A 23,148-nucleotide genomic window follows, 5' to 3' on the forward strand; every position below is an offset into this window, starting at 1 on the left:
TCGGTATCAAATCGGGACCTATGAATCGTGATACGAATCGAATTGCCAGGTACTAGGCAATTCACACCCCTATTTTCAATACACTTGAATGGGTGTCATTTATTCGCTAGATTTCACAATTTTCGCTATTCGCCAGCCAGCCCACAAATAGCGGGAGTCAACTGTACACACAATCATATAATACTGTATTGTATTACTTCTCCTTGTTGAACAACTCATATTAGTGCATTACTGTACTGATAAGCTGATAGAGGAGTTGAAACAATGAACAGTATATCATTCTGTTGGTTTTATACTGCCCCCAGGTGGTCATAAAAAAATATATATTTTGGTGTATGAATGGCAACAGGTGGATTTACAGGTTAATTGTGCAAATAAGATGAACAAAGATAATTATTTGTACTAAATGATAACCATTTTTGACCAGTTAAATAAAATCCCACAATATCTTACACAGGTTTGGTAAATACTTGTTTTAGATGATACAATCGGCGCTTGCTTTATAATCGTCTTTCTCTGCATGGCAGGTCAGCCCGACGCTCGCTACATCCGCGTGGAGACCTGCATGTTCATGGTCAAACTGCCTCAGTACACCTCTGTGGACGTGATGCTGGAAAAACTGCGCTACGCCATCCATTACCGCGAGGACCCGCTCAGTGGCTAAGACCTGGCAACCCCCTCTTTCTCTTTCATCAACCCCTAATCTACCTGACATCCTACATCCATCACCCGCCCCCCTACAGCCTGCCTCAGAGATTCTCCTCTGATCTGCTGGATTTACGTTCATTTAATTTTGGTAGCTTTCAATGCTTTGCATGTTTTCTTCATGTTTTGATTTTTGAGTATATCAGGGACGATGATCACAAAACTACACATCTAATGAGTATCTGTTCTAGTTGCACTGAGGAGTGAGACAATTATTACACTGGTTCTTGATCACTCCCCCTATCTTACACCGCAACCTTACACTAATGTATGTGTTGAAACCTCCCTGCACTGATCTAGGTTGGGAGTGTAGCGCTGAAATGGGAATCGGCGCAAAGGCTTCCATCCAAACCGCTAATGCCTCCTCCTGAGTTCCATCAGTGGGGAGATGTCGTGAAACATGCCTTTACACTGAGATGAAAGCCTTTTTTTGTCAAGAGCGATGCTGTGAGTTTGAGGTATGAAAGAGGAGTAGTGTTGTGTGGGCTATTATGTAGTTACTGATTATGAAAAAAAGTCATAGAGAAATGTATAGGAATAAAACCTGAACCAATCTTACGCAGACTCCGAAGAGATGGTATTTAAGCAATCTTTCCATCTTTATAGTAGAATAATTCATTCATCTGTGAGATCATGGTGGTCCTATAGATGCTACTATTAGTGAAGCCCGCAAGTTGCTTTGGTGATGTACTTGTGTTGTGAGACAGGAGGGAGACAGTGTTCTCATGAGCAGCCCCTCCCACCTGTGTGCTTTTGCTACTGAATGTGAAACAACCCCACTCCCCTCTCACCAACATACACGATCTACACTCATACACTTGGCGGTGGTTGGGGGAGGGGGCAGTAAGTTCTCTTCATTTCTGCCTTGTAATTGGTTTAATTTAATGGTTTTTTTTCTTCTTCTTTTTTTTTTTTTTTTAATATCCATAACCAAATGTTTAGCTGTGTAAAAAATATAATAGGGGAGCAAATGTAAATAGACTGTTATGTTTGCGTGCAGTTTTTATTCATTGCTGATTCACGTTTTGGTTTGCACTACTCTTCCAAGAAAAGATTATTTTTAAAAAACAAACCAAAAAAAAAAACAAAAGCAAAAAACTGTGATGTCTGTTAGATATCCAGTTTGTTGTGGTATTATTTTATTCTTTTTTTTTGGGGGGGGGGGGGTCACCTTTCTCATCCTCGGACGGATTCATTTTCTACAGCTCATGGTGCAACATGTTTTCTTGTACAAGTAAAACCATTTGACCTGATCAAGGTGAATAACACAACAGAATTGATATGTGACACATTGCATTGTTGACATGCCTGAGACGAGTTTGGATTCTGTTCTTTTTGAGAGTCTAATATACCGCTGCTATTGGGGGCGCGCTTGCTTCTACTTCCTCCCACCGGGGGAATTAGACGGTGACAAAAGGACTTACAGGAGGAGGGGTTGTGATTAAATAAATAAAAAAAAGTGTGCTGTACATTTACTTGATATTTATTACAATTATTTATGGTTGCATTAACTTAACTTTTACTGTCTTACCTCTTGCACATTGGAAACTTAACATCTAAAAATGGATTATACATACAGATGTAAAGAATCAGATGGCATTTGAGATTTGTGTCACAATAAAGACGTCTTCATGTACAAACAATAGGAGTCCCTTGCCGCTCTGTTGACCTTGAAAACTCACTGCACTGGGTTGTTCTTCAGAGCGTGATGGACGATGTTTGCGTGGGAAAACACGCTTTGTCCCCTATATGCCGTGCTTTTTATATAAGGCTCCCTTGACTGGCTTGTGTTACATCACCAACCCTTGTAAACAGACACCTTCACAAAGCAGCGTGCTGGTGCAGACCAGTTGGAGCTGGATTTCATATACCCAGCCGTCTCCTTCTATGCGTTCAACTCCATTAATTCCTGTAGTCTGAAGATCCTACATCATTTATCTGCAATGTCAGTTTCTCTTTCCACTCCACCAGCCTACTTTTTGCCTAAGAGCACTGGTGGTGTGTCAAGAAATGCATCGTGTTGAGTCTAGTGTGTTGAAAAGAGCCAATGGGTGGCGGTCACACGTGGGTTAAACTCAAAAGGGGCCTCAACCCCTGACCAATAGCAAGTCAGGAAATGGACCACATCCTCAATCCATCAGCGTATCCAGGAACAGGTACTTGAGTGTAAAATTGTGGCGTGTCATGAAACATGCCAGTGACACACAAAGACCTTGTGTCGCACGCCATGCACACTGCCACTGCGGCTTGTGCTCTTACAGTGCGACATTTGTTATGTACACTCTGTGGTACACTATGTACAGTTTCCATTTGTGGTAAGTGTGACATATACACGTACTTGATTGTATTTCTTATTACGGTTGTGAGATTTACAGAAGCTGCTGCAAAATGACATACAGTTACGAACATTGAAAACAACTAGATATATTAATTATTTCGTGGTTTGATCTCTTCAACTCAAATATGTTTACACAACACATTTTCAATTTGGAACTATATAATGATGATTTCTTATTTATTTATAAATAAATATTTTGATAATTTGATCATCCCTAACATGGGTCAATGATTGACAGTCACACTGACTTTCCGTGCATCAAAGGTTTTACTTGATATTAACAAAATCATGTTTATAACCATTTAAAAAAAACTTCTTTTTTTTTTTAGGTGGACTAATATTTTTGCTAAGCATTGCACATGCTCTAATTATGCAACATCAATAGCGACATACACTTTCCAATGCATTTTGCACCATGCTTCAAAATAGGAAAAACTTATCACCATCTGGTGAGCAAAATGGAGAAATGAAATTCAGTGATCCAAATGGCAATCTTAATAAAATAAAGGATAGTACTGTAATGCTTATGTAATAATTAATGTGGGATCAACTCATATACCATATTGTCACTGGTTTTCAATGTTTTTTGTTGTCGTTTTGTGTAGCTTTGCCATCTTATATTTAAAAGGAAAGTCACCCAAAATTCTTTAACATAATATAGTTATAGTGTACGTGCCATGATAACGACCAATCGCGGCTCACCTGTTTTCTGGACCTGAGCTGTGATTGGTTGTTTGGTTGTATTGTCATTTTCAGTCGACAGTATATGGCAAAATGGCCGCCCCCCCGAGAAGGAAAAAAAGTTTGGATTTTGCTGCTTAAAACTCATATTCCATAAGCACAATGTTAATCAGAATACTATGCTTAGACTAGTGGGGTTACTACGTAGAACATATAATTGTAAAGATATTTTTTGGGTTATGAACAAACATATCCGTTGCATCCTCTGGCAAATTTCCTTACCACAATTAAGTCATCATCAAGAAAAGAAGGGTGAACTATTCAGAAATATAATTTATTCATTCATTACAGGAATACAAAAACAAGCACTATATTTTTCTACAGTGGTTACAATTATATTTAAATACAACATCCTTTCTACAGTTCAGCTTTACATCTGTCAGTCCCTGTGCTCACAAGTATTTCACAATCTGGAATGATTTGGTCTATGGAGCATATGAAAAATGGAACAGGTTTTGGGAGCAGTTGATGGATAGGCAGGAAGGGAAAAAAGCACACAGTAGAAGACGCCAGGCCATGCTAGAGAATGCCAAGTTGTTTTTTCAACCTCTGTAGCTGCTCCATGCTGATGTTGTTGCCTCCGCACACAACGAGGACCACGGGGCCCAGCTGCTTTTCCAACTTGCCCTCATCCTGCAACCTTTTGATGACATCACTGTACACAGCGGCAAGAGCAGCGCCACAGGCGGGCTCCACCAGAATCTTCTCATCATCTGCGCATGGAGGAAAGCCCAGAAGAGGTCAATGTCACATCTGTTTTTGTTTTTTGGGGTGTAGTTGGTACTCACCTACAAAGCGCTCCACGGCCTTTACAGCCTCTTGGTCTGTGACTATTTCTGAGAAGACTGTGTGCTCCTGCACCAGTTTGAGAGTCCGTGCGGAGACCCTGGTCAGGCCTAGTGTGGTGGCAACACTGGATAAGCAAAGTTAGATTTAACTACAAATGTCCGAACCCAATTGAATTTAGTTGAAATAGCACCGAGAGCAGCTAATGTACCTGGTGATAGCAGGTAAAGTGACAAGCTCCCCTGCTTTCACGGCGGCATTTAGGCTATGAGCTCCTATGGTCTCCATGGCGATGATGGGCACGTCAGCCCAGCCGGCACGCCGCAGGCCCTCCACCACCCCGTTCAGCAGCCCGCCGCCTCCCACCGACAGCACCATGGCGCCTGGCTTTTCCGTCATGTCTTGCTCCAGCTCCTGCACCAGAGATGTGTGGCCCTCCCTGCAACACAGACCAACATCCACATCACTACACTGGGGTTACTACAGGAACATTATCAGCACAGCAGGCTTTGGTTAGAGTGACTCTAGCCGACAAAATTAGCTAGCTAGCATATTAGCCGCTATAGAGCATCCATACGTTAGCTTGTTTTGTTTGACTCTTGGCCTGTGTAACACTGTGGTAACAGAATATTTCTGTACTTGAGAAGTCATTCTTTGTCATTTCATCTACGTACAGTCATGCTTTCATAAAAGTTAATGCACACATATCTAGAACCTTGCTCAACACATTCAAAATACAAGCAGGAACAACTCAAAGTAATAATGAAGTTTTTGATAATCTTAAATTATTAGTAGTAGTAGCAGCATTGTTGTTATTTATTTTTCCATCATTCATTAATTTATTTATTTTACGATTGCTTAGTTTTTGAGTAATATCCTGTCTAATTCTAAGTTATGCATTGGTTTGCTAGCTAACAGCCAACCAGTGGTCGATGGCCCGTTCATTCAAATCATATCTAAAAAGCACAGCACAATAATCTCTCAATTCTTCACAATTCTATTATTTTTATTTTTTTTACTCAGCTTTGCTCCTGCTTGTATTATAAGTGTGTTAGGCAAGCTTCTGGATATGAGTGCATTTGATGAACGCATGACTGTGGATGGTATGATAAACAATGACTTCTCGGCCATGTTGGTTGTGTAAGAAAACATGTATTTTTGTTCTCGTTTGCGTGTTTAAATAAATCAGAGTTGAGATTCTTGTGAAGAGGTTTCCTTGCTAGGTTTATTCAGAAATTTCTGATCACACAATTGTATTCACCCAAGCAGTGATTCGTCCAAATGTGTGTCGTCTCTTGAAGACACGGCACATTTATTAAAAAAAAAAACGGTGTTCACAGGAAAATGCCTCTCCCCTCCCTTCAAGTGCAAAAATCAGATTAGACTTTCTTTCAGTATCCTAGCTCGTCCTTGAACTTTTAAAACTGGATTTCTGACGAACAGAAAGTCTTCTTTAGATTTAAAAAATAATAAAATAAACTTATTAACTTATTCAGTTTCCAGGCAAGAGAAGCAAAGATAACAAAAATAACAAAAGCATTACTCATCAAGCTATATTGAGTTAACATAATTACACCTACATCTACACAGCTATAACTAAATTCAAAACAGTTAAAATATAAAATGAAACAGTAAAAATGTTAACAATGTTAACAGTTGCTTGCTATGGTGTGAAAGTAATACATTTTGGTGGACAATGACTGTAAGAATTAAATATTCTTTACTGAACACAGATTCTTTGAAAGTTTGCATTCAGATCAATTGTAAGTTTAAATTACTCCAAATAAATTGTGGCAGGGTATCAAGGGCTCAAAGAAAACTGCATCCATGTAAAAGATAAAAATGGCAGAAAAGTCACCTATCAGGGTGGCCAGAGTGACAAAGGGTGGCCATGGCCACCATGTAGCTCCGCCCCTGTGCACTTTAGAAATATATTAATTATACTAAGAGTGAAATCTGTACCGGTTTACCTGAACGTAAAGCTAATATTCTGTTCTATGAATGGATACACAGGTGTATTGCACTACCTTCCATCTCGTAAAAGAGCTCTAATTGTTCTGCCTGTCAGTATATGTCGCTAGCATAGAAATAGATGAACAAATATTTATTATTTGTAGTAAATAAACAGTATTTTTGGAAAAACTAAGTGAAATTGTATAATTTGGTCCAAAATTATTGGCTTAGACCAACCGCCCAATGTAATTTGCTGTAAATCAGGCGTCACCAAAGACCTACTTCTTGAGTATTGACTTATGTGAAGGGCAACAAGTTTGATACACACTTCTTAAGTAGCAAATATTATTTGAGGCTATATTAACCCCTGACCGTTGTTAGCTTTTTTCCATGAACGGTATGATTTGGTCATTTGCTACAATGCTGACCTTTGACCCATACTAGTGTATTTTTATCATTATTATTGTTACAGAATTTACGCCCATTGCAAGTGTGATTTAAAAAAAAATAATTACACACTTTGGTACTTATTGTTGTTATCTATAAATAAATTTTAAAAAAGGAGAAAATAGTCAAGAATTAGATTCGGATGTCAAATTATTGTTCTTTTTGCATTCCTCAACAGAATAAAGTTATTGAGGTTGAATATTATACTTTATTCTTTTTAACTTTTTTTTTTAAGCCCAATGAGCTGACTAAAAAGATACATTGAAATTCCCTATTCCTGTTCAGAAGAGTAAAACATCACAGGCTCGCTGAAAGTGAGGTTAAATAAGCTTTTGAGAGATTTTTCAAATATATATATTTTTTTCCCTTTCTATGGCAGTCGGTCTAATAAACCGTATGCGCATAATGTAATGCTTCCCCATGTGTCTTAGAACTATTTCCTTTTGGTGTGAAGAGGAAGAATGTACTTTATTTCATGGATTCTTGAGATGATTGATCACACAGACTCACCAAATGAGTGGGTCATCAAAAGGAGAGATGAATATCCAGCCTGGGTTGTTAGCCACAAGCTGCTGTCCATACTCGATGCTTTCATTAAGAGCCTGAAAAAGACACAAGTGTGATTCTTGTTATTTTCATGCTTCTCATTTCACACCAGGTCAGTTGCAATTCCGATCATTATCCATGATTATCTGACCTTTCCATGGATGACCACAGTGGCCCCCTCGTCCCGAAGACGGTCCACTGTGAGATTTGGCGTGACGCTGGGCACCACGATGGTTGCGGGTAAGCCCAGCTTGCGGGCTGAATAGGCCGCAGCCATGCCTGCGTTTCCTCCTGTTGGAAGAAAGTTGGAATATTTCAACATAGTTCCAAAGGAAGATGAACTCATCTTTGGAGCGACACTCACCTGAACAGCAGACAAACCTCTCGCACCCTCGCTCGGCCCACTGCAGATGAAAAACAAAAGGAAACAATCAGCCTACGTGATTTGTCCATAAGACGAAAAAAGCAAACTGGTCCACTACCACGACTTACAGTTTTGCACAGATGCCCGATGCCCCTGATTTTAAAGGAGCCTGTAGGCTGGGACGAGTCCAGTTTGAGGAAAACTGGCGTTCGTGCCACTTTTGTCAGGGCGAGGCTTTCTCTGACCGGGGTAACCACATGAAGTGGCTGTTGGGTCTTCATGTCTCTGGGGGGCACATCACTCATATTACGCATTTTAGTGTTTGCAAAAAAATTCAAGAATTCTTCAACTTACCACAAGCAGATTGATGACTTGGTGAAACGTTCAAGAGAACAATATGGATGATCTTAGCCTCTCCTGGTGCAGCCAAAGCCCAGCCCATATATACCTGCCTGTGCTGTGGGTTTGGCAAAGGAAGCCCACATGTGAACCAATCAGCTTGGCATTCTCCTACCAAGCCACGCCCTCAATGACCTCTGGGTCATCCAGTCAAACTGAGGAGGAACCTAGTCCTTTGGTTTCTTTTTTTCATATTCATTCATTCGTTTGATTCATAATTGCCCCTTTTAACATTTCTGAATCTCAACATAAATGCTCAGACAAAACAAACAAACACATATAAATACAAATAAATCTCATTTCCATAATCGTGGGAAAATGTTTTTCTACTGACATAATTATGCAATTTGGAGCAAGACAAGACAACCCAGTCTACAAAGCAAACTGTATTGGAAATATTGTTACATAAACATTGGCCTGCACGACGCCCTTGAGAGTTTTACACGCTGTCCTCGTGGTGAGGGTCCCCCTCTAAAGGAGTTGCGCACAGTCACGGTGCAGCGTCATTACCAAAAGAGTCGACACTATTTTAGCTCTGATTCTCGACTACCAAAAGGAGCGCAGGAGTGTCGGAGAGCAGCCTCAAACCTGAACGATCCAGTGGGCTTGTGGCTGCGCAAGCCACCGCGTCTATTAATAGACCACCAAATGTATACATTGTGACAAAGCATCCAGCCCACTATACTTTAGATGTTTGTAATTTACAAACAGTTATTTGACCCTTGTTGAGTAATTTTCTCACTAAGAAAGATATTAACAGTTATGGTAATAGACATAATAGTAATACAAATTCATAAAAACATGCTAAATTAAAAAAAAAAAGTTTTTTGTTTTTTAGCTTGTTAAGAGTCTCCAACGACCAGGCAAGAATTTTGTCTCATAGACTGGCTGGTCCTCTATATACACATGTTGTTCAAAGGATCCACTATCGGAATTTGTTTTCATATTTGTTTAATGGAAAAGAACTCTCCAACTTCAAATGAATCTAGTTCAATAAATCTGCACTGCTTCTAATAACAACAGGACTGTGAACAGATGAGTGTTAGTTTGCAAAAACATGTGTTTAGTATTACACGAGAACAACCCAGTGAAAGTCAACTGCGCTGATCCTCTGAACGTCACCAAAGATTTGGTACATTATGGAAAAGTAGTGAAAACTCTTGACCCGAGATATGTGCTTCCAAGCTGCAAATGTTTTACCAACGGTGCCTCACATCTGCAACTCTATACACAAGAAAGAGCTACAAAAACCTAAAAATGCTATACAGGGATGTCAGATTTATGTTTTACGTCACATTTATCTCAGAGATTTTAATTGGGTCACAGCTAAGGCAAGGAGGAGTGATTGGTTCCACATATACAGTAGATGAACATACTTTTCTTTTTTCTTTCCAATGAATGAGACACATCATGTCATCATCACGAGACCGCTATGGTTTGTTTGCAGCGCCTCCATCTGGTGAAAGGCTGCTACAGCATACATAAAGAGCTCCCTTAATCCTAATCCACCCCAGCTAACAAAGCTAACTGCTCATTCGCTTTAAATATTACACTCACTTTTTACAAAACATATATCGGTAATACAGTAACATGGAAGTCATTAGTCATAAGCAGGATGACATTATTATTAATTATTAGTATATTACTGTGGACGGTTGACAATTTGTTGGTAGCTAGACAGCATTTCCTTTAAACTGACAATGACCATATTTTATGAAGCTAACTGGACTTTAAAATGTCTTATTAATTTTGTCATTCCTAATTGCGCTCATCACATTTTATTACCAAAATCAGTTGAAGGAGTCTTATTCCAGTAACTACTAGTCTCTTGATTTTAGATTTACATCATAAGGAAATGGGTTTTTTTCAATGTAGACGTGAATTTCACTAACTGTTGTGACACAAAAATCTCCTTTTAGCTGTGTCCGTATTCGAAGGCTGCATCTTAGAAGCTTCATTTAAAGGCGGCCCCAATTAGGCACATTCAAATGCAGAACACAAACATGGCCTTCTTTCTTTCTTTTTTAAAGATGCGTCACAACCGTCTGGCGTGGTAGTATTTCAAAATGCAGACAAAAAGTTACAATTGGTCTTACTCATTTGATCATCTACCAGCAGATGTGTTGAACTTTGTGTGACCGTAAAACTTCAACATTCAGCCATTCTCTGCTTGTCCTCATTAGGATCAGAAGTGAGCTGGAGTGTATCACAGATGACCGCGACAGGCGGGGTACATCCTAAACTGCTCCGTGCAGGCTACAGTACTACGCAGGGAACGTAGCACAACCAAGCATTCCCACCCACATTCACGCCTATGGCCAATTTAGAATTATGGGGAGAACATCCAAATTCCACACAGGGAAGCTGCATCTGGGATTCAATTTGTCGAATTTCATAACTAATCCAATGTGCTGAACTCTCAAAATGTAAATTCACCAAAACATAACAAACATCTCCAGTCAGTTACATTATTTCTTAATTGGCAGTACTAATATTGTAAAATCAGCACATAAATTCAGCATTGCTGTATATCAATGGTGAGCCTTTGCAATTTGGGCCTTCACTACAAAAGCTGAAATTTTAAGTAAGATATAATTTCTTAAATTTAACCCAAATTTTGCTTTGACAAGTTATTTTTACTTAAAATTAAATTCTCAGACAAGATCATTGTGCTTATTTTTAGATCCGTATTACTTAATTATCTTATTTGATCAAGCAGTCTTGGAATTGAGTGTTAACAGCCAGTTTTAAGTACTTTGACGCTTAAAACAAGCATTTCCCACAAATTAAGATAACAACTAACCAACATCACAGGCCTGAACTGTTTTTTAAAAAAAAGTTTTGTTATATTTACTAAGCTCATTTTTCCTTAATACAGTATCAGTTCAGTTGTCTCGTGGTAGAGTGCCTACCCTCATACTTGGAGGTTTTTGGTTCAATCCCTGGCTGGGTCATACCAAAGACAATAAAAATGGGGCCTGTTACCTCCCTAGTTGACCGTCGGGTTAAGTTATCCAAGTGTAAAGATAAAAATATTTATGTATTTTAAGAAAAATAATTATAGTTTTTAGTCTAAGATCAGAGATGCTAATTATTAAAAGTTTCAGTTTGCGCAGAATGCTGCAGATGTGTTTTGTGTGCAGTTGGCTGTAACAAGTTTTGCTCTCCAACTAATCAGAGAGTAGGAAAATGCTGACTTCATTGAGAGAGGCTACTTTGCTGGATTTCATCCCAGGTGATGCTCTGCCAGGCCTCTACTGCAAATGTGTGACCGCTGAAAAAAGCAGCAGGATGCCAAATGCTTCAAAACTCTTTGGACAGCGCTTCACAGTGCAGATGGACAATGACCCAAAGCATATTGCAAAAACAACCAAATAGTTTTTTGAGACAAAGAAGTGGAAGGTTATGTTAGCTCCACTGACCTGACTGCAGTTTGTCTTTAAAAAATTCAGTAAGCAAATGACCTAGAGTTAGAGTAAAACTCCACGTTAGAGGCACACCTGCACAATAATCACACTGTCTAATCAACATCTCCACTTGTAAGTAGATGAACAATATCTGAGAGGCATCCCGTGATAAAAGGCTCATATAAGTTCATCCCATATGAAAAATCGGAGAACCAAACTGTACAATAATTAAAAAAAATACTGTAAATATATATTTGATTGTACAGTATACTAATTGTTTTATTAAAATATGTCGTCTGAGCAAAGAAGTGAGACAGGGCGCCAAAAGGAGGCGTGCCAAAGTCAGAAGAGCTGGAAAACCTTTTATTTTTATTTTTAGAAAGATAAATGAATAAAAATATGTTTAATAAATTGAATTGATCGTTAAAAACAAACAACACGCACGAGAAAAATAAATAAAAAACTCAGGTGGGCAAAGAGTGCCATTACCCCTCGTCCCTGGAGGACGCAGTCGTCCTTCGATCTGTCTTTAAAATGCATCTAAAAAAAAATCACTTTGGACTTGGCCTCAAGAGCTTTTGAAAACATCTATTAAAGCGGTGGAAATGTGCTCTTAATGTTGTGACTGAGGCTGCCACCTCACAGCGTTCAGAAGTCGTCCTCGATGGCAACAGCAGGAAAAAGGGAAAAAAAGGAAAACATTTGACAACATGGCGCACATTCCCTAAGAAAACTTTCTGCTGAAAGCCACTCACACATCTATTTTGGTGGACTTTCCCTGCAATTTGCCGACTCTCGACTGCGAAGTGGACCTTGTTGGTTTTCAGAAGTCCTTCTTTTTGCAGGAAAAGTCGATTTTATGAAATAAAAGCCGAGGAGCAGTGTGATGAGATGAGAGCAAAGAACCGAAGCCAGGATGGAGAAACAAGCGACTTTGAAAGAAAAGGTAAAATCCTACAACTCGAACGGACGCACACAAAGAGGCGATCGTCTCTGTTGTGTTCACGTCATTGTCCGTGCAAAACTTTTTTTTTTTTTAATCTCGCGCCCAGCACCGGAAATGACCATCTGTGCGCAAACCTCCGTCAAAACCTATTTATTGATTTTTCCAGTCGTGCATGCTGTAATGTGCACGGTGCGTGTGAGCGTGTGTGTGTGCGCGCGTGTGTGGTCTCGCTGGTGTGGACACACTACTATAGAGTTTAGATGCTGGTATGCTACAGATTTGTTCCAAACTACAGTTGTTTTACTTGAATACACAGGTGTTGCAGTCTTGAGTTTGTCAAATGAATGAATTCATTTATTTATTTGCACACATTTGTGATTGTAATCGAATGTAAGCTTGTGGAGAGTGAAACGCTTCTCTAGCATTCTTCTTATTAAGGAATCTGTTAGCCAACACACCAAAATATGACATGCTCATCATTATCATCAATTTGATTATTTCCTTATCCTAATCAGTTAAAGTCAGCAGGCAGGATTCTTAAACGGATGTGACTGTCTCTGTGTGTGTTTTTTGTATTATTTTTGTTTTTATATGTGAGCAAGCCTTTAAATATCAAAATGTCAGCTGCAGTGCAAGCTGTTGTTTATATTACTGGCAGATAAGATGTCATTCCTGCTGCAGGAATTTCTAAAATGAAATGTAACACCAAATAATTTTCTTTATTTTCTAACTTCCAGTTGGGGCTTTCATTGTGTTTTCAAGTGTGGTTTTATTACAGATCAAATTGTAAGGGAAAACATCTCAGTGGGAGAGCATTTTTTTTTTGCCAAAATAAATGAAAACAACGGCCAAAAATCGCAGGAAAAGTGCCACTTCATTATTGCTTTACATTTCCTCACCACCCAAAGCCTGCGTGCCTGCTTGTGTTCTATTCTCTCGGCCTCTGGAAGTAATTACCAAGCCTGCCCATATCCCAGAATTCAGTTTGAGGAGGAGGTGTGGTGAAAAGGAGGTGGAAGGGAGGCCGGCCCAATAACATGCAACTAGAGATGACTTTCAAGTCAGTAATACATATTGAGCCGTGCTACTCGCTAAATGGATAAATGCTTACCTTTTTAGACATGTTTGTCACATTTGTCCACCAGCTGGGTTACTATGGCAACATGTTAAGAGGGAAGCAGGATCTTGTATTTTTTTGGCAGACTCTCTAAGGTTGAAACTGCCTGAAAATATATAAATACTTTACAGAAACACAGTTTAGTTTCATAGTTAGAACTAATTTAGGCTGCTGTAGTTATAGACCGATATAGTTTTTTCCAGGGCCGATACTGATTATTCGTAGTCACGGAGGCTGATAAACAATATTTGGAGCCAATATTTATTTGCAGTAAAACAGAAAATTTCGGCGTCAAAAATGAAAACAACTTTGTTGAAATGCCATTAAGCATGTTTGTTAAAAGGTACAAGTTTTTTCTTTATATTTTATGCACATAGAGAATGGACAGCTCCGTTTTAAAATTATATCAGAAACATAACTAAATGTTAAACTTTCCTCCTTTCACCTATTTTAATTTTGAACAGACACAAAAAGTGCAGGGAGTTTTTAGTTTCAGCAGGATCTCTTATAGAGTTAAATGCAATTTTAAATAAATACATAATAAAAGTTCCCTGACATTAACCCAGCTTTAAATGGATCTGTTAAGGTGCAATGTCACTGAGCGATGAACGTTTGTGAACCTTGTGAATTTTGGTTTTCGTCAGGGTTCGTAAAAGGTTTCAAAAGATGTTCGCAGACAGTGAAACATTGTCTATAAATGCCCCCCCCCCAAAAAAAAAAATCTGTTTGCAACAAGTAAAAACGGTCTGCTTTGCAACCTTTTGCAACATTTTACTAACCCTGATGAAAAACCCAAACTCGCAAAGTTTGCATTATTCGCCGCTCAGTGCTTTACCAGCCTTCGGATTTGTAAAAATTTAATTCGTCACAATGCTAAAATATCGGCACCGATAATCAGTTTATCCCTAGTCTGCAGTTCATTGTAATTTAGTTGAATTATTATACAAAAATATCCATTTAGTTTTTTAATGGAGACCAAAAAAATAAGTCCCCACATGCTCAAATTAGCATCTTATTTGGTTGGTTTTACATAGTACGGGATTGCCAATAGACTTCTTGCTGGGTCTCGCTAAACTCATTCGTCAATTTGTCATATTCGTTTGAAGCAAGTTAATGTCGCAGTCATTTAACCTTCATACAGTCGCATTAGGCCAAGCTATTTGGCGCATGTTGTTTTTATAGCTCTTTTCCACACTGTCACTGACATTGACTATGAACTGAAAGAGCAGCCAGCAAGCCGCTGTTAGCAGTTGCAACCTAATGAGCACGCAATACAAAAGCTTGATTAAAAATTGCCAGCTGACTCTGGGTGAGAGGTGAGCTAGAATTTCACCCTCTCATTCCATCTCCGCAGTTTTCAACCTCAGGCTCTCGGACTGCGGGCCGACCTGCGCGGCGCTCCTCCATAGACAACGGGACCCGGTGCGGTCTCAGCAAAACCCAATTCATGGACAAAGTGCAACGCAGCAACGAGGCGTGTCAGCGGGGGGACTTTCAGGCCGCCGTTGAGTTGTACGGCGAAGCTCTGCAAGCCGACCCCCAGAATTGCATCTTGTACAGTAACCGATCGGCTGCGCTCCTCAAACTGGGCCAACACCGGGCGGCTCTGGACGATGCAGAAAAAGCTTGTGAGCTCAACCCTAAATGGCCTAAGGTAAGAGTGGCTCAGTATTAGGATAGTACTAGTTTACGGATGTTTTATGTAGAATAGTTTTATTTGTGGCTAATGTTTGACAGTAACCATAAAATATTAATTCTAATCCAGTGATTCTCAAACTGTGCGATCCTCTCTTCTTGGGGGGACTGACATAGTTTCAGTGATTTTTTTTCTTCCTGTATTTGTGCAAAAATGTATCAAAGAAAAGTGAAAACAAAGCAAGAATTCCGTAATCAGATAATAATGCTGATTTTGAGACGGTCACAGACATATTTAACATTTATTGTATTTTGTAGTGGTGAAGAACAGCACTGTCATACTGAGAGTGTTTTTAATACCTTCATATAAATATATAGTTCCATTTATACATCTCCGTTAAAATACAATCTTTTATAATGCACCGTGTTTGATCACGTTAGGTCTTACACTTAAGTCAGTGCTTCTCAATTATTTTTTGTTACACCCACCACAGGAAGAAGAAAATATTTTGCACCCCCAATGATGTCCCAAATGCTCTGCTGTGACTAAATAGACTAAATTATCTATAAAATTCTTGTAAGTAATACTCCTTGCGCGCCACTGCCACCTACTGCAGTGGATGTGAAAGTACATGTTATTTTTAGGGGGCAAAAAAGTTTGCGCCAACCCTAGGGATCGCACCTAGTCCCTCCAGTAGCCTGCCCCTTTGAGGAGGTTTGACTTAAGTGTATTTTTAGTATATATTATGCATTTAAAAAAACAAAAACAAAAATGGAGACAAAAGTTGCCATAGACTTTATTGGTTTAATTTAACTTTAGATTATGATCAAAATCATCATCATCATCAAATAAGAATATTACAATAAAATAATGCATAGATAGCCTATGGATAAACATGATCATCATTTCCTTTTTTGATTTGATCTTTATTTATTTATCTCACACAGGTACAATAAAAGTAAACATGCATACAAAGTGTTCGGTTCGAGAAGGGTCAGAAGGAAGCCAAAGCTTAACTTGTCCTACCCCATTCAACGTATAACATAAAATACAGAATAAAATAAATTTTAAAAGTAAAATCACATACATATACAGTACTGTATGTGCATACGCACATATATACACAACACAATACAAATGTATGAAATGTTGTCTTTCTGTCAGTAATGTTGTTTATGTTACAAGTTCACAGATGAAAGGAAACGAAACAAAACAAAACAACTGTCACCAAATTGGCATTCCTTTGCCTGTCACGTGTGTAACAACAACTTTATTGCTATTCACAGAACATTTGCAACCATGGTAGCTCCACCATACAAGAATAGGAAGACGTCCAAAAGCATTAAAAATACAAAACCTGCTAAAATGTTAATGCAACAAAAAAAATCCTGTAAAATATGCTACATTCAAAAGCTGTACTGCTCAGTTTCTATCAGCAGCCTACAAACTTTTTTTGTGGATTTCTTCTCTCTGATCTTGTCCGAGCCATCTGCACTACTACCCTGTGATAGATTTCACATCAGTCGCAGCCCAATTCCTCACAGATTTCATCGATTACGTGATTTAGCGTGGAGAGAGGCTTTTGTCTTTCCGCCGCGAGATTGATGATAACATGGTAGAGTGATATTGAGGCTAATTTGTCAGCACAGTGATGCATCACGTCTGAGGTCGCGTATCTTGAGATGCTCAGGTAGGTTTTCTCATAACGCTACCGCAGCAAGACTGTCGCTTCGTATTTGACCAGATGATTTTTTTTGGGGTGACTTGCATCATCATTCACTGACTTATGTGAGTGTGTTCCGGCTTCCCTCCTGTTGCAAGTTTGCTTGAAGGACATTTTATTCACTTGGCTGATGTTTCACTCGCTATTCAGTGCTGAAGTAAAATTGAATTTTGCTTCTCCAGCCATATGAGCTTTGCTCTTATTTGTATGCTGTCCAAGTAGAAAGCAGTCTTTGTGGTGTGACTGGGGGAGGGTTTGCCTTAATCTAGACATTGTTATCTCCTCTTTCTTGGATTTGCTCGATCAAGTTTGTTGCTGCAGCTTCACTGTCAATGCTCGGCCTCGCTATTCTTTTTTTATTTTATCCACAAGGCTAACAGATTTATTCCGGAGACTTTTCAGAATAAGGGTTCATGGTTTAGTTTCCTTGAACCACCACTAGGGGACAGTGTTGCCAAATAGGACGTTTGCTGTTGTGCAGACTTAATAGGCAATCAAAGCAATTAGATCTTTAGAATGTGTTTTTTTTTTAAGCAAAAGAAAATCACGTTTTCAACTTGAGTGCATAAATGAATATATAGGACTCTGGATCTGATATTTCCCTCAGCACATTGGTTCCAATTTTTGAAAGAAAGATTTGAATATAATGTTATTTCAGTGCAGTGCAGAATGCTATGTATTATATAAAAGAATGACGCTTACTCCTGTGGGTGTGGAGAAACTAGTGTTGGTTTGACGTCCATCCATCCCCAATGGTTTGGAGCAATCCCCTTCATCTGATTCTGAGTCTTGTTGGATGTAAAAACCGGGATTAAAGTGTGGTGGCATTCAGATCTTGTTTGAGTACATAATATCATCAATCATACCTTCCTATGACTGGGCTTGTGGATTGGCCTGTCAAGTGTTGACAGGCATGCTTTTGCTGCCCCAGGCACCAGCGAGCAGCCCACCCTCCCGAAGAAGGCTGAGAGGCGTGAAGGAACCCCCTCCCCGTCCAATGTGTCAGCTCTCACGGCTGTGAGTGCCAACAAACACATTCTGAAAGAAGAAAGAGAATGTGCAGTTTAATGGCCCAAGACAGCTTTAGGCCTTTTGTACCTCGCCCTGCTTCTGAATATAAAATGCTTAAATGAGAGCAAAATGGTGTGTCATTTCACAGAAGAGGGGCATGATGTCTGTTTGCGTTTTGTCTTACTGAGTCACATGTGGGAGGAGAAAATCCATTTATGCGTGTTGCCTTGCCCATGTTCAATGTATTACTGCCACCAAGTAGATTATGGTTCCATGACTGTTTGCTTTCTCCAAAACCTTGTGGGGTGAGGCGTGGGCTGAGGAAACTGATGAGTGAAAACACTGTAACAATAATATGCATAGTAAGCCAGTGGTTGGTAATGGCGTGATACGTTCATACGTTCATTCCAAACCATATTTTGATATCAATTTGTCTTTTATAAGTAGTAAAAAAATGGTGTACTGCTTGTACAATTGGTCGAAACAGTATCAACACATATGCTAATGTTTATGTTGCGACATACCTGTGCATCGCTATTAGCCATTGGCTAAGATTTTAACTTTTTTTTTTTTTTTTTAATGAGCATCCCAAAAAATCACCATGTGCGTTCTTACTGCTCTTAAAGTGTTTGGTGTACATGAGATGGCTAGCACAGCGCACGTACCAGACATCTTTAAGTAGTGGTGTAACAAGCTAGGCTAAATGTTAGCTTCTCTGGTAACTACAGAACGCTTCTCCTTGTCATACGGTATTTATTGTTGTGAATAGACTTGACAAACACTTGTCATAGATTGCTCTTTATTTGGTTCTGACAACAGCTTAAGATTCAGGCCATTCCCTAATTGTCTATCGAATAAGGGAACAGTGTCAAATAACACACTTCACACTACAGGATAATCACTCGGGATGATTTTTGCTGATTTTGTCCGCAAGGGAGGGAACATGCAAAATTTTTGCCAGAATTTTGGTAAATGTTGGTATATGTGTATCCATCTTAAGCAAAAAAAAAAAAAAATACGATCAATTAATTGATTCATTGTTTAGCCCATACCCCACTGAGGGATCAATGTTTACAACACTAGCGAATGTTGATATTATGTCAGGGTTCGTCTGCTTTCTTTTTTAAGGTCACAGTGTTTCCTAAACGTTCAATTAAGCAGCCTTAATGGTTTTGAGAATGTTTAGGAAACATTGCGACCTTAAACGAATGCTGACGTGAAATCAACATTTGCCCCTCAGTGCGATACCACTTTATCACTTTGTGTTAGCCTTAATGTCTCTCTATTATTGTTTCAAACTCCAGTTTTGTTGCAAATGTCACATTTGACAGAAAAAGGCTGTCTATAGGAGTTTGCTTAAAAATTGTTCTGTCTTGGGGGAGTCCTGCATTCTACTGACTTCCTGACCAGTTTGAAGTGAAAGATGTAGTGATGGGTCATTCGCGAACGCGCCGGTACAAAGAACCGGCTCTTTGAAGTGAACGACGAGAGCCGGCTCTTGCTCTGTCATTTTCCCTTGCTCGCTCTCTCTCTCTTCCTATGTCGCTCTCTGTCGAGGAGAAAACAAACAGAGAAGAAGAGAGTTGAAGTATTTAGTTTTTCTGAATGCCAATTTGAAATAAAATAAGGTATTTTATCCTGAACCTAGTGAGCAGTTTATAATGTTTGTATTGTTCGATGCTGCTGTTGCACTTAAATTACTACTCACTATTTTTGTTATTTTGATTGGTTTTGGTTGAAGCTTTTATTTAGTTTTTTTAATTTATTGTTTGTACCCTTTTTAACTTTCAATAAAATAAACAACCTTTTCTTTACTTGATAATTGTTGCTACAGCCAGTAGAGTGAAATACTTAGTTCACCAAGTCATTTATCAAAATGTATGCTAAATTTGTCGTAAATATTTAAGAGAAAAGCGAAAGTTAAAAGAGCCGTTTGAGAGCCAAAAAGAGCCGGCTCTTTTCACTAAGCCGATCCAAATGAACCAGATCACCCAAAAGAGCCGAAAATCCCATCACTAGAAATATGAAATGTGTGTATCAAACTTGAGCCATTACTTTTTGACAGATGTCTGTACTCTTTTGTCGTGCTTTATACTCAGGGGTTGTTTTGGGAGTCTTGTTGGCCCATCACACCTTAAGCGTTTTTTTTTTTTCAGGGGAGTGACTGGGAGGACAATAACTTTCTCTCGATTGATGCCTTGCCTGTTCGGCTTCTCCATCTGGTCCGTCCTCCTCCTCACCACTGCTGTGTGGCATGTTAAATAAACAAGGCTCTCTGCTATCACTCTTGTGCTCCATCCTGAGAGCTGACAGGAGAGTTCCCCGGGAGCCAAAAAGACGAGTGGCACTGCAGCACTGAGTGGCTAGCATTTGCATATCTTCTGGTTATAGCTTATGATGGTGCCTATCGAGGGTATTCTATCTCCTTGTCGGAAGCGCCTACTCGAAGTGATGGTTGAAGTCCTGCAAATTTCCCAGATGATGCCATTTATTGTATATTCTGTATACTGTAGCTTTAAAGAAATGCCCAAAGGCCTCGGTTTGACTGAGACAATCGAGTATACGAGAAGGTCATGGTGCGTGGCATGCGGAGAGGGGATGTAATTACAGCTGCAGCGTATCCAGCAATTGTGCGAGGATGCTGAAATGCTGATGAGACTTTAAAGCTTATTTTACACAATTGCTGGGTGATGACTCTGTTTTTTGCTGTTAATGTAGTGTCGAGAAAGAAAAGAGCCTCTTTTTGCTTCTTTAGAGCTGTTTTTTTGTCTGTTACAGTAACGTCAACTCACCACTTACCCAGTATTTAACAGCTTAGCATTATAATAAATTGGTGTGGGAACCTAGAAAAGGATTTTGTCTTTCTGAAATTAACCCTTTTTGCAATGGCGACCTTGTGTAATGCAAGTGATGTCATCCATACAACATGGGCAGGGGGGCTAATGGCTAGTGCTAGGGGTGGCTGCACTTAGAGCCCCGAGTCTCTCCCTCGGGAGATTCATCTACTTGTATACAAGCAATTAAAAAAGTTAAATTTCCATAATATTTCCTTTGTAAGAAATACCTACTAATGGCCCTTTGCTCGTAGTGTTTCTCAGGGCCACATTTACCTCCAAGAGTGGATTTTGAAACCAAGATGAGCTAAAGAGATGGATATTGGTTAGCCTACATTTCTAATTTTCAAATGGAATAAGAACATTCTGTGTAGTAAAGATATGTGCTCACCTTTAGTTTATTTGTAATGATGCTATTTTTTTTCCTAAAGTAGCTTCCACAGTTCAAAGCGTGTCCCCACTGATGTGTATTAAATGCAGGAACAACATGGCTCCGAACAGAGCGGGAGTTTGTTTACAAAAGCAGTCCATGTCGCCGCTCGTGATTTGGTCGCTATATTTAGTGATTTTATTTATTTATTTTTTCTGACATCTCAAGTGGCTACTGAAAAAATAAACACTAAGAAATAGATCACATGAACAAATTCACATTTTTCATATGACAAAAGTAACTCGGTGGAAGGCAACAATGCCGAACATTAGCTAAGACTTTAGCAAAAACACATATTTATTGACATGTTGGAAACTTTTGACCCAAGGTATGTGCACCCAAGCTGGTAAAATTTTGTCACAGTCACTTTGACTCCCCTATAGAATTCTACATGAGATAATGCATGCAATTTTTTTTTCAGGGGCAACGACAATGGCACAACATATCTTGTAACATTGGAAACGCACAGCTTGCTTTCAGTTTGACTACATTTCCCACAATTCATCGCAGGAAGTAGTTCTAGTTCCGGTGTGACGCAAATGTAAATTGGAAATAATTTAAGAGTTAAATTGATTTTCATTTTTTATTTTTATTTTTTTAAATTTATTTATTTTTATTAAAAAAAAAATCCTGAGAGCTCAGTATTGTTCATTCGGTAATTTTACCGATTTGACATGTCATCATCATTGCTCTCTCTCTTTTTTAATTTTTAATTTTATTTTGTATGTCGGTGAGAATGTGAGTGTGTATTCATTAGTTCACCTAAAACCTATTAAAAAAATCCCATACCGTTCACCTAAACCGAACACTTCCAGCCAGAGTCGTGAGGCCGTCAGGAGACCCGAGGAAGGACCAAAGAAAAGAAAGGAAAGTGAAATCCAGCACCGATCAGACATTTAAATAGATTTTTAATCGGGCGATCATATGAATCACAATGAAAAGTGTCTGATTGAAATATTTGTGGAAGTGGATACTAATGCTTGGGGATTAAATTATTATTTTTTTTACCTCAAGTCACTACTTTCGCATTTTAAAGTGGTACAGAGGAAAACTTGTAACAAATACATAAGTCTGAGTCTTTTGGGCGCTTACGTGATTCCTATCAATTCAAATTCAATTGTTTAGCTGATGTCAACATTGTAAATGATGAGCCAAAAGAAGATCATGATCAAGATCAATGCAATAAATATCGCGCATTATGACATTTTCAACTAGAAATGTCTTGAATCAGAATGTCTGCGTTCACATGGATTAGTTTGCGTTCTGAGCCGGACGACAATTTTTGAAATCTCATCATTTGTCCAAACATTTCCTAATAAAGACAATATGCATCCCCTGCTGTTGGGTCATTACAAGGTCTCGGCTTCACTTTCCCCTCTCTTACTTCAATGCCGTTTTCCACTGGAGCTCACCACGCACGCAGAGACTCAAGTCATGAACCACTAATAAGAGGGTTCCATTTTGCTTCCACCCAGCCGAGGCTTGAACTAATGAACAAATTAAATGAATGGCATTTAATTACAGGCCGGAGTGAGCGGGACGGACAGAAGGTTGGCGCTAGCGGGCACAAACCTGAAATTATTTGTCTGGAAAATTGCAAACTGAGCGGGAGCAGTTCTGCTCCGTCTTTTTCCTTTCGGAAGGCCTTGCGGCCGGGCAGCGTTCAACGGGTACGCTTGGAGGGAAAGTGACCACACAAGTCTGTTGTTTTGATTTGAACACACTTCCCTGGCACAGCTGTTTCGGTTCAAACACACATGAGAAG

The 23,148-nt window shown here is 39.2% G+C and overlaps 3 protein-coding genes across 4 annotated transcripts in view; 2 read left to right on the plus strand and 1 right to left on the minus strand.

The window, feature by feature from the left end:
* Nucleotides 1-2,348, plus strand: part of hectd4 (HECT domain E3 ubiquitin protein ligase 4) — a 32,774-nt gene extending 30,426 nt beyond the window's left edge. The window contains exon 75 of the mRNA XM_077560977.1: nt 528-2,348. Coding sequence (XP_077417103.1) covers nt 528-664 — 137 coding nt within the window. The 3' untranslated portion in view covers nt 665-2,348. The remainder of the gene's footprint in view (nt 1-527) is intronic.
* Nucleotides 2,349-4,042: 1,694 nt separating this feature from the next.
* Nucleotides 4,043-8,321, minus strand: LOC144049140 (L-serine dehydratase/L-threonine deaminase-like). The gene is made up of 8 exons (XM_077561805.1): nt 8,235-8,321; nt 8,009-8,165; nt 7,881-7,920; nt 7,668-7,807; nt 7,481-7,572; nt 4,782-5,009; nt 4,573-4,697; nt 4,043-4,497 (listed from the first exon to the last, which is right to left on the minus strand). Exons 2-8 carry the CDS (start codon nt 8,159-8,161, stop codon nt 4,304-4,306), a joined length of 972 nt encoding a protein of 323 aa, XP_077417931.1. The 5' UTR covers nt 8,162-8,165; nt 8,235-8,321; the 3' UTR covers nt 4,043-4,303.
* Nucleotides 8,322-12,212: 3,891 nt separating this feature from the next.
* The window catches only part of LOC144049219 (tetratricopeptide repeat protein 28-like), a 199,605-nt gene continuing 188,669 nt past the window's right edge, over nt 12,213-23,148 (plus strand). For both annotated transcript variants that reach the window (XM_077561932.1, XM_077561933.1), the window contains exons 1-2: nt 12,213-12,632; nt 15,104-15,403. In XM_077561932.1, the coding sequence (XP_077418058.1) occupies nt 12,603-12,632; nt 15,104-15,403 (330 nt within the window). In that variant the 5' untranslated portion in view covers nt 12,213-12,602. The remainder of the gene's footprint in view (nt 12,633-15,103; nt 15,404-23,148) is intronic.

Source organism: Vanacampus margaritifer, chromosome 3 (assembly GCF_051991255.1).
Source record: "Vanacampus margaritifer isolate UIUO_Vmar chromosome 3, RoL_Vmar_1.0, whole genome shotgun sequence".
Classification (NCBI taxonomy): domain Eukaryota; kingdom Metazoa; phylum Chordata; class Actinopteri; order Syngnathiformes; family Syngnathidae; genus Vanacampus; species Vanacampus margaritifer.